We start from the raw sequence: 11333 nt of genomic DNA, 5'->3' as shown, positions 1-11333 counted from the left end.
GATGTTCTAACATCCACAGCCCAGCCCTGCCCCCTTTACCACCCATCGCATACATTATTATCAGATCCGATATGTAATCCCGGCGGTCGGGATCCCGGCGTTCAGAATCCCGACGCCGGAATCCCGACAGCCGAAATGCCGACAAGGGGGGGACGTGGATCGCCCCCCCTTGCGGGCTCGCTGTGCTCGCCACGCAGCGGGCCCGGTGCCTCGCTACGCTCGGCACGCTATTTTATTCTCCCTCCAGGGATGTCGTGGACACCCCAGGAGGGAGAAAGTGTCGGCATTTCGGCGGTCGGGATTCCGGCGTCGGGATTCTGAACGCCGGGATCCCGACCGCCGGGATCTTAACTGCATCCCATTATTATCGCATATGTTAGAGCATGGCAAAGGACAGCTCTTGCTATAAGAGCTGTCCTTTGCGGTGAGTCAGCGGGTCCCATCGGGTCCCGGCGGCTCCCCCCTCCCTCCCTTACCCGGCACTGCTGCTGCTGTGTCGGGCTCTCCTCCTCCCTGCTCCTGGAAAAGGATCATAGTCCAGGGAGGAGGAGGTCACAGGTCCGGGCAACACAGCTCTGTACTGCCCAAAGACAGGTGAGGGGGGGATCGGTGCGGGGCGGCGGTGGGTCGCGGTAGAAGCCCATAGGCTTCTATGGGGCATCGCCAGATTTTTCTGGCGATGCCCCCCGTCGCGGTAACCCGGCGGGGGATGTTTAGAGCATCCCCAAAATGCGGTAAAAACCCTGATAACAGGGTTTTTTACCGCATTTTTAGTTTAGAGACTCTCCCCCTAAGTGTGATTATGTACCACCATTGGATGTCAGCTACAACTTGCCCGATGCTGGTTTGGAAATTGTTAGTCTTAATTTTAGGGTAGGATGGAGAATATAGGGATCATCTTGAGCGGTGCAAGATCACAGAGAGAAAACAACTGAAAAACTAGGAGCAATTTCACAGTAATGGTTAGGCTGGGACATTGGACATACATAACGAGAACCAGGGCTAATGTAAAAGGGGAGTTGAGGACTCTACAAGTTATCTCCAATTGGAGTTTGGCAAATGCATATTCTGCAGTATACCACTTTACTATGATGCATCTGCAGCAATCTAACTGATTACTTTTGTACAGAACTCCAGTAAAATGCATCATCTGGAAGTAAATACAATCCTACTTCCACATAACCAGGCTTTGCTTCCTTTCAATTGTAAAATTGCTACATGTGCGTTAGTTCCACACACAAATACTAAAATAATCATATTTAAACCTGATCAAAATCCCATTAGAAAATAATCCTAAAGTTTTCCCATCATATAATACTGAGGCTTTAAGAACGGGGATACGCCAGGCTGGATGTCCTTCGAGGTTTCAGCCTGCAGCTGTAGGTCTTTACTCTGAGTGAGCAGCAATTCCATTGGGTCCTGAAGCTGCATTTTCTGTGGACGCCTGGTGGTTCCTGACTCTGCATTTCTTCCAGGCTGTCAATGAGCTATTTTTGGTTGTTGTTTTTTTTTTCCAGTCAATTAATCGTTTCTCACAGTCCCTTCATTCTGCTCATTTCCCCACTCTTTCAATGGCATACCTCCATCCTCACTACTCACTCGCTGTCTTCATTCTCATACATCAGTCTCAACACCCCTTAATCTGGGGACCAGGATCCTTGGGGTGACTCCTGCATTTAAGTCAGACTCAAACTCCAGTAGTTGCCCCATAAAATTTAGGTTGGGAGATATAATTGGACGTTTCCCCTTCACAAACTTGTAGGCGTCTCCCACAGTCATCAGAGTGTGCTTCATCAGATATGCAATGACGACGGTGGCAGATCGAGAGACCCCGGCCTGGCAGTGGATAAGTACTCCTTTACCTTCTTGTTGAGCCTCTTCTGCAACAATAAATAAAAAGTCTTGTTTCAATAAAAATTACAATCTTTGTACAAAGGGTCATCTTTCATGATTCCTTAGCATACAAACACCAGGGCTGAAAGCATCAAGTCAAATTATCCTACATTGATGGTGCAATCTCTTTTTTTTGGTTTGTTTAACAGCAGATAAGGTACTTGTTTCCTAGCACGGCCACAATCTTCTTGGTCGTGTGCCTTAACTTTAAGGCACACGATGCCCCCGATGGACCCGATTTTCTTTAAAATCAGGTCCATTTTACCGTCAAATGGAAAATCGGGTCCATCGCGTCGGTCGTGTGCCTTTAATAAGGCACACGACGCGACCGACGCGATGGACCCGATTCTCCATAGGCTTCAATGTTAAAAATATTTTAACATTGAAGCCTATGGAGAAATTGCGTCCATCGGGTCCATCGCGTCGGTCGCGTCGTGTGCCTTAACATGGCACACGACGCGACCGACGCGATGGACCCGATTTCTCCATAGGCTTCAATGTTAAAATATTTTTAACATTGAAATCGCGTCGGTCGTGTCGGTCTTGTGCCATTATAATGGCACAAGATAAGATGGACTTGATTAAGTCCATCTTAACATAGTAATCAATGGGAAATGGGCCAATATGGGCCATTTCTCATTGTATATGGCCCCGTCATGCCCCCCCATTGTAAACGCCACCCCACTATTGACGCCAACCCGAAGCGTGGCGAGCGCAGCGAGCCCGCGAGGGGCGGCGGTGCGCGTCCTCCGACCTTTTCATTCCCCTACTATCCACGTCGGCGTGGAGGTGAGAATAGAATAGTGTGGCGAGCGCAGCGAGCCACCGAGCCCGAAGCGTGGCGATTGGACGCGTATAACTTCACAGGTATACGCGTCCCCTCGCGGGGCTCGCTGCGCTCGCCACGCTTCGGGCTCGGTGGCTCGCTGCGCTCGCCACACTATTCTATTCTCAACTCCACGCCGACGTGGATAGTAGGGGAATGAAAAGGTCGGAGGACGTGCACCGCCGCCCCTCGCGGGCTCGCTGCACTCGCCACGCTTCGGGTTGGCGTCTATCGTGGGGTGCGGTGTACGCCGTTAAATTTGGGGGGGTTGGGAATATTTTACATTGAATGCAATGTAAAATCGGGTCCCAGGGACCCGATTTACATTTAAAAAAAAAAAAAAAAATCGGGTCCAAAATCGGTCGGTCGCGTCGATCGCATCGCATGCGACCAAATCACATGCGATGCGATTGACCCGATTTTTCCGACACGACCACCCCGATGTAAATCGGTGTGGCCGTGCTAGGAAACAAGTACCGCAGATAATATTTGTTAGGCTTTTCTACTGGAAAAATTTAGTTTTTCTTTGCTCTCAGGAGAGATAATGTAACTGTTAGGCCATTTACACTGGTATCAGAACAACGTGTTCCTGTGTGATAGGCAAACTTTTTATTCCGCTTGTACACACTGCAGGATGCAGTGGAACCACAGTGTGGTATCATGCCATGCTACACTTTGCAGCATGGCATTGTTAACAATATCTTCTGATCGAGCAGTCTAGGGGTGGGAGCGTGGTGGGTAAATAAAATAGAGTGGCGAGCGTAGCGAGGCATCGCTCCCAAAGCATGGCAAGCGCAGCGAGCCATGCGATGGGACGCGGTGCTACATTTCAGTGTCCATGTGGACTGTGTCGACATTCAGGGCAAAAAAAAGTAAAAAAAACCCATGTCAACCTTACGACTGTCGACCTTGCCCATGTCGACCTAATGACATGTCGACCTACACCCATGTCGAACTAGACCCATGTTGACCTTTCTGCATGTCAATCTAATGGTGCCGGCCCAATGCATGTGGAACTAACTGGTGGAGACCTAATGATTTATACCGCCTCGAACATACAGTATTTAAGGCCTTAGGGTCAAATGTATCAAGCTTCAAAAAAGTGATAAAGACCCAGCCAATCAGCTCCAATCTGTCATTTTACAAACCCAGTCTGTAACATGACAGTTAGGGCTGGTTGTTTATCACTCCATTTTATCACTTTTTGAAGTTTGATACATCTGGCCCAAAATTTGTGTAGAAAGTTTTCTTATCTGCTTAGAACACATCTGTAGCCTATAAAGGAGAGTTCCGTGAGATTGCACTCAGCTACGGACATGAACAATATCGAATACAGTATCTGAGGATCTAATGAAACAACATACTGTATACCTTTGTGAATGTTACTGGTGTAGTATTTGGATGTTTGTATGGCAGTGGATTGTTCCTTATAATCAGCGGCGTAACTATAATTTGGGCGCCCCCCCGCCGATAATAAAGCACGCCCCCCCCTCCACCACCCCGGCCGCCCATGCCCCCCCCCCATCCCCCGCATATTTACCTGTATTCGCTGCGCTGGTCCCGGCTCCCCTCCTGGCTTCATTCTGATGCTAAACACGGACCATCACAAAATGGCCACCCCCATACAGCAGACAGTTTCATAGAACAGTTTGCTATATGGGGGCGGACATTTTATGATAGCCTGTCGAAATAACATCAGAATGAAGCCAGGGACCGGGACCACCGCAGCGAACATAGGTAAAGCTGCGGGGGATGGGGAATTATAATAGCACCGCAGCCCCCCCGGCGCCCGCACTTACCCAGCGCCTCCCCGCGACCGCGGGGGCTGCGGTGCTGTAGTTACGCCACTGCTTATAATTGATCTGTGTTCCTTAAGTCCATGTCGAGGACACTCTAATTCAGGGCTGGGCAACACCAGCCCTCCAGATGTTAATGAACTACACATCCCAGGATGCTTTGCATTAGTTTTGCTATGTGGCCATGCTGAAACTGATGCAAGGCATGCTGGGATGTGTAGTTCATCAACATCTGGAGGGCCGGTGTTGCCCAGTGCTGCTCTAATTGGTTTAATGTAATGGTTTCTGCTATTGACATAAGACCAATAAGAAAATATTTGCCTGAAAGTCATTTTATTTTATGAGAATTCGACTTACCAATGAATTCAAAGGCTTCCTCAAAGTACTGGCGGAGGTCCTGCTTGCTGTTGTCAGTGGCTGGTAATCTTTTATAACGCAAGGCCCCAGATTCAGCATGGTACAAGGGCAGATGAGTGGTAACGTTCAAAACATGTCCGATGTTGAGGTTGACCATTCGGCCTAGGTCTTGGGCATCCTTTTCATTGCCCAGAAAGAGGAAAGGCAAGATGGGACTCAATTCAGCTTTCTCAAGGTCAGGAGACAACGGGGAAGCAGGGGACACTTCTGCTGCCGAAACACAGTCATCAGCGAGTGGCTCAGCTAGAACTGCCAAAAAAAGGACTCAGTGTTAATATTAATAAGGATGCAGACATCCTAAAATATAGTATACCTTTCATAAACAGGATAGTAAAAATATTGTTATTAAAGATATTAGGTTATTTTGTTTGAGAGTACTTCTTCTGTGCATATAAATCCACCTGCCTCTGATTTTTTAAGAATGCAGTCATCAAGCTCTTTGTCCTAAATGGAGAGGTGACTTTCATTACCCGTTCGGGGGGCGGGGCTTGACTGTGACGTCATTAAGCCCAGCCCCCATTACGGGAAATAGTCTAAATCACTGATCTCCATGGAGGGGGCGGGGCTAAAATGACACAAGTGTGTCATTTTAGCTCCGCCCCCTCCTCTGAGACCCGCGGATTGCGGCATTTAACTGCCGCGATCGGGGGGCTCAGTGGGGGTCCCCCTGATTCCAGGAGGGTTGCCCACCCTTTTCGTGAGACTCCCGGTAATTCCGGGAGGGTTGGCATCCCTGCTCTAACTGTGCAAAGTTTGTATATTCTCCCTGTAATTGTGTGGGTTTTCTCCAGGTACTTTGGATTACTCCCACATTCCAAAAATATACTGGTAGGTTATTTGGCTCCTAACAAAAATTAACCCTAGAGTGTGTGTGTGTGTGTGTGTGTGTGTGTACATGTGGTAGGGAATATAGATTGTAAGCTCCACTGAGGCAGGGACTGATGTGAATGTTCAAATATTCCCTCTAAAGCGCTGCGGAATACGTGTGCGCTATATAAGAAACTGCTAATAAATAATAATAGTCCTATTACAAATTAATTCATACTCTAGTCTGCATCACCCAACAGACAGATCATATGATGAAACATGATTGTACTCGTGTGTCACATGTATACATGTACTGTAGGTCCTATTTACATCATGACTTGCTAATTACTGTGATTAACAACATCTTCATACTTATTCTGTATGTCACCTGATCTGAGTCATCATAGACATGCATTTTTGAAGTCTATATTGTAAACTTGAAAAACAAGAGTCACCTGTGAGCTCATATATAGCACACACATATTCTGCACCTTGCAATCTATGTACCCTGCCTTATGCACATGCACATATACGCTAGGGCAGGGGTTCCCAATCTTTTTTGACTCACGGCACCCTAGAGTATCAGAATCTTTCCACGGCACCCCTAGGCCCCCCAAAAAATATATACAATTAAGTAGATTGTGTTTATATGTGCTTATTAGGGTCAGTTATGTGGTAAAGGGCAGGATTTGATTCTGATTGTACACATGTTTTATGATTGGCAGCCACCAGCACTGGATTTGTCCATAAATAATTGATAATAAATTATTTGAATTGGTCCTAGGCCACCAACCCACGGCACCCCTGTAAGTGTCCCGAGGCACCCCAGGGAGCCACGGCACACAGTTTGGGAACCACTGCGCTAGGGTTCTATTGTGTCAGAACTCTACCAATACGTTTTTGGATGGTGGGAGGAAACCAGAGTACCTGGAGTAAAATCACACAAACATGGGCAGAACATGCAAACTCTACACAGTTAAGCCCTTGGTGGGAAGTAAACCCATGACGTTATATCTGTAAGGCAGTAATGCTGACCACTACGCTTACTTAGGGTCTGATTCAATAAGGATCGGACAGGGCCGAATTCGGCCCCGTTCTGATGGTGGGGGGGTCTGTGCATGTGCGTATTTCGCATGTGCAGACCTTTGGAGCAAACGGCTTTGGCGAGTTACACACTTGCCGGGCCTTTCGCTGCTGGGAGGGAGGGCTGGGGAACACCCATAAAAACGCTGGGCAGTCCCCTGGGAAAGCAGACGCCTTCAGCGGACACCGTGGAAAATAAAAGTCAGTTCAGACTGACTTATTTCCGATGGGGAGAGTAATCATTTGATGGTCGTTGACCATCGTATGATTTCTCTCCCCTTTAGCCGCATGTGAGGGCATGTCTTCATGTACATCCCCTTGCATGGTACCGAGGGGATTTGGGGGGGTGGGGGGGTTCGGCTAGGCAGCAGGCGGCGCTAAGTTGCTTGCTAAGCAGAAACCAAACGCTGCATAGCGAGCAGTACTGAATCACTCCCTTAGTGTGCATCCCTGCAGAATACTTTCTCACTTCTACTGTATCTCTGTCCTCTGTAATCCATGTTATTGTTCTCTTATTCCATCTCTTGCTGATCTACAGTAAAGGTTCCCATGCACATGTCCAACTTGTTTGAGCCACAAGTCAGACCTGTTTTCCCTTGAACTCCCCCAGCAGCTCCCCGGGAGGGCTCTGATTTGGCACTTGATGCGCCATATTTTACTCCTGGGGAGCTGCCAGGGGAGGTCAACGGGAATCGGATGCGATACATCACGGCTGCTAGAGAGCACCCATGATGTTCCACAGATGATCTAATTCCAATATATCATATGTGTAGTATGATCTACAGGCTCTGAGCATCTGTGCACGGGATCGGACCTGATGTCAATCATCTCCGATTTGGACCAATTTCATCTGATATATCAGCCCGACCCATCAAAATCGGACCTATGTATGTGGGCCTTATGGGTTGGAACCATTTGTCACGACTCCAGCTAAACCATACCTGCTAAAAGTTTCCTCCAGAGGAAAAGCATAGTTATTCAGAATTCAATATATAGATTTTACTATAGAATAATTCAGTAAAATACATTATTTTACACAGGTTACAACCTGTTGTGAACACCATTCACCAAGAAGCATTGCATTTAAGCTTCCTTCACATTTCAGCTTTTTCCCCCAAAATATCTTTCACTCACCCCTTGCTCCTGAAGAATTCTCTTTTTCACTTAAGGGTTCCAGGAGAAGGTACAAACTTTGAAGTCTTCTGTTAGACCCTCCAACTGGAGACATGGGGGGTGGTGGTGTTAAGGGTGGAGGAGGAGAATGAGGAGGTCCTGGATTATCTACCCCAAACCCCTCTAATCCTCTGCAGTCCAGTAACAGTGGTGTTCCACCAAGCATTCCTCCTCTTGTCCGAGACATAATTTTCCGTGCCAGCTCATCCGGCCAAATGGCCCGGACACTGTAATCATCGTCCTCATCATAGCTCACCCTTGAACTCCCCATGAATTGTGGGTCAAAAGTCACAATGGGGTCACAGCTGCAAGAGGAGCCCACAGACTTTCTTGGAGGGCGAAGTAGACGCCAACATCCCCTGCAGCCGCATTTTAATGGGTGAAGAGCCCAACGGAAACATGATGGGGAGCGTGGGGAAGTTGATGGGGGAGAACCCCTCCGACGAGAACAAGGTTCCCGTGGCCAGCGGGGGGGTTGAGTTTGTGGAAGTGGCCCAGGCAAAGTGAGGTCAGCATGAGATGGTGCTCTGTGTCCAGGTTGTAGACCTCTGACCTCAGGTGCCATCCTTGGATGTGGCACAGACCGCAGAGGAAGGGAACGGGGTCTGGGCAGGGGTGCCGAACGATCTTCTAGAGGCACAGGAGGCATGATGCTATAAAAAAAAACACACAATATATATAGATATTATTAAAGAGATTATATTATAAACATTTCTTCATGATTTATGTTTAATTACAAAAATACATTGCCTTGAATCAGTGCTTGGGACATCTAAGCCAGACTGTCGAAATATGGCTGAAGTTACAGCATCTGGCTCTTATGGACCATATGCAGTGAAAAACACTGCAATTCTAGTGTTCATTTGTGATCCAAGTCACAGCATTAACAGGAGACAGACAGAAACTGCTGACTCGTGGTCTAGATTGTACAGTCGCAACAGCTTAACCTTCTGTCATGTTAAGTGTGGATCTAAACATAATACTTTTGCATTTATTACACTTCTCTATGTCCTTTTCGCTCCTTTTCATTACAGGTTCTGCAGTGCTGCCTCAAACGTGAGCTCCATCGAATACGCAAAGATCACCTTCACATACTGCAGGGTTTCTAAAACATTGCCGTCTTGCAGAACACATTACAGAGGCCATACACACCACAGATATAGATAAATAAACATAATATATGGCATGCATAAGTTCAATTAATTACTTAATAAATATGCATTCTTAACTATCAATTAATACCGGACTTGAAGATAGAGAATGTTTAAGGCAGTACAGGATCAGATGGCCAGCAATGCACTTCTTACAATCTGCAGTTATCTACCAGTAAATTGGTACTCTGCAGTTATCTACCAGTAAATTGGTACTGATGGAGAATATAAAGCCAATATTAACAGACATTTGTGATTTGCACTGAGTCAAAACATTAAACACATGCACACATACATTATCTATAACTGGATATACACAATTGCAACACATACATATTTGCTGTTATCAGCATTTTTCCTGATTTACCAATAATTAAATCATCTATAAGCCCTGACGCTAGTATACCTCTGTCAGCTGTTCCCCTCCTCAGTGAGCGAGGTTTTCTGTATACTTGGCCTCATCTGTGCATGACTGGTTCCTGACTGTCAGGGCTTGTGCATGTCCTTTGTGTGTGTGGCTGCCTAGTGTGTGTGTGTATGTGCAAAGGGTGACACTGAATGACGAGCCCCCGCCCCTCCTCACAGGATGACATCACCATCAGCCAATGACAAATCGCCCACATCATACAAATGAACAAACCAGTCCTAGCTAATTACTACCTTACACATTCTGCTGATTGCATGATAATAGCGTACCTCACACATCATTATACACAAAGAGGAGAGGAATACACAATGAGGCTTACTAGAGATAGATAGATAGATAGATAGATAGATAGATAGATAGATAGATAGATAGATAGATAGATAGATAGATAGATAGATGTATCACACACAAATATGGACTTTAAGTTGGAGATTCACTAAAAGGTTTTAAAAAGTATTTATTTATTACCAGTTGTTTATATAGCGCGCACATATTCTGCAGCGCTTTACAGAGAATATTTTACTCCCTAATATGTTAATAAAATAATTCTGGAATCATAAGATAATTACTAATTGATTTTGCCTCCTTAAATGATAAATAATGATTGACCTCATAATAAGTATATTATGATACACAGTATAAGCATAATGTTATGTGGCTTTCCTTATTTTGCATAGATGTGTTTTTCTCTGGTGTCTTAAAAAGCAGCAAGACAATATAATATCAAGCATCTCATGATAGGAAAAATCACTTTAGACCATACACAGCAATGCCCATTACACATTTTAGCAAACTCCATAATACCCATTACATATAAAGTCACACGCCGTAATGCCAATTACACATAAGGCCACACACCATAATGCCCATTACACATTGTGCCACACATCATGATGCCCATTACATACTATATAACAAACCTTAATGCCCATTACATATTTGCCACATAAGTGCTGCTTACCTACGTGCTCATTGCTAGGGGTTCTTGCTTGATGGCACCATAGTACCCATTACACATGATGCCGCACACCATAGTACCCATTACACATGATGCCGCATACCCTAGTACCAATTACACATGATGCCGCACACCATAGTACCCATTACACATGATGCCGCGCACCATAGTACTCATTACACATGATGCTGCACACATAATGTCCCGTACACATGATGCTGCACACATAATGCCGCTTACACATGATGCTGCACACCATAATGCCCCTTACACATTAAGCCACACATTATGCGTAATGCCCCCACATACCGCCACTTGTAGCGTCCCTAAAGCAATGCCCCCAAAAGTGCCACTTACTGTAAATTTTTATATGAGCCTTCACTGCTGCTGCAGGGAGAGATGGAGAGCGGTGCAGCTGCTTCTATGGGGAGAGGAGCAGAGCGCAGCACAGAGCACGCTCCCACTTCCCTCCTGGTGTCCCCTCTAGCCGAGGGGACATTTGAAATATTGTGCGTGCTGTTGTTGTGCGTGACATCGGGGGAGCACGCCAGGTGCCGGCACCACATGATTAAAGGGGGGACGGGCTGAGGTGAAAGCAGGGAGAAGAATTGGAGTGGAAGCTGCAGGGGTGACAGTCATTGACAGCTGGGCAGAGAGCAGGGGGCTGCCCGGCTGTATTCAGAGCACTGCAGGTCACGGCTGTTTGAAATAATACCCCTTTCACAACAGAAAATGCAGGGATTTACCCGGGAATATGGTCCCAGGATCTGCATATTCTGGTGTGAGGGGGAGAGACAACCAC

At 46.5% G+C, this 11333-nt stretch overlaps 1 protein-coding gene across 1 annotated transcript; it reads right to left on the bottom strand.

Moving 5' to 3' along the window:
* Positions 1 to 359: 359 nt before the first annotated feature.
* Positions 360 to 9687, bottom strand: LOC146045719 (uncharacterized). Its single transcript, XM_083164750.1, has 4 exons — positions 9553 to 9687; positions 7957 to 8648; positions 4873 to 5181; positions 360 to 1880 (listed from the first exon to the last, which is right to left on the bottom strand). The coding sequence occupies exons 2-4, from the start codon at positions 8642 to 8644 to the stop codon at positions 1615 to 1617; spliced, it is 1263 nt and encodes a 420-aa protein (XP_083020876.1). The 5' UTR covers positions 8645 to 8648; positions 9553 to 9687; the 3' UTR covers positions 360 to 1614.
* Between the last annotated feature and the right edge of the window lie 1646 nt (positions 9688 to 11333).

The sequence above is a fragment of the Crinia signifera genome, chromosome 11 (genome assembly GCF_055691185.1).
Source record: "Crinia signifera chromosome 11, ASM5569118v1, whole genome shotgun sequence".
NCBI classification, from domain to species: domain Eukaryota; kingdom Metazoa; phylum Chordata; class Amphibia; order Anura; family Myobatrachidae; genus Crinia; species Crinia signifera.
Note: the sequence above shows the minus strand (reverse complement) of the source record. Positions and strands in the feature narration are given on the sequence as shown.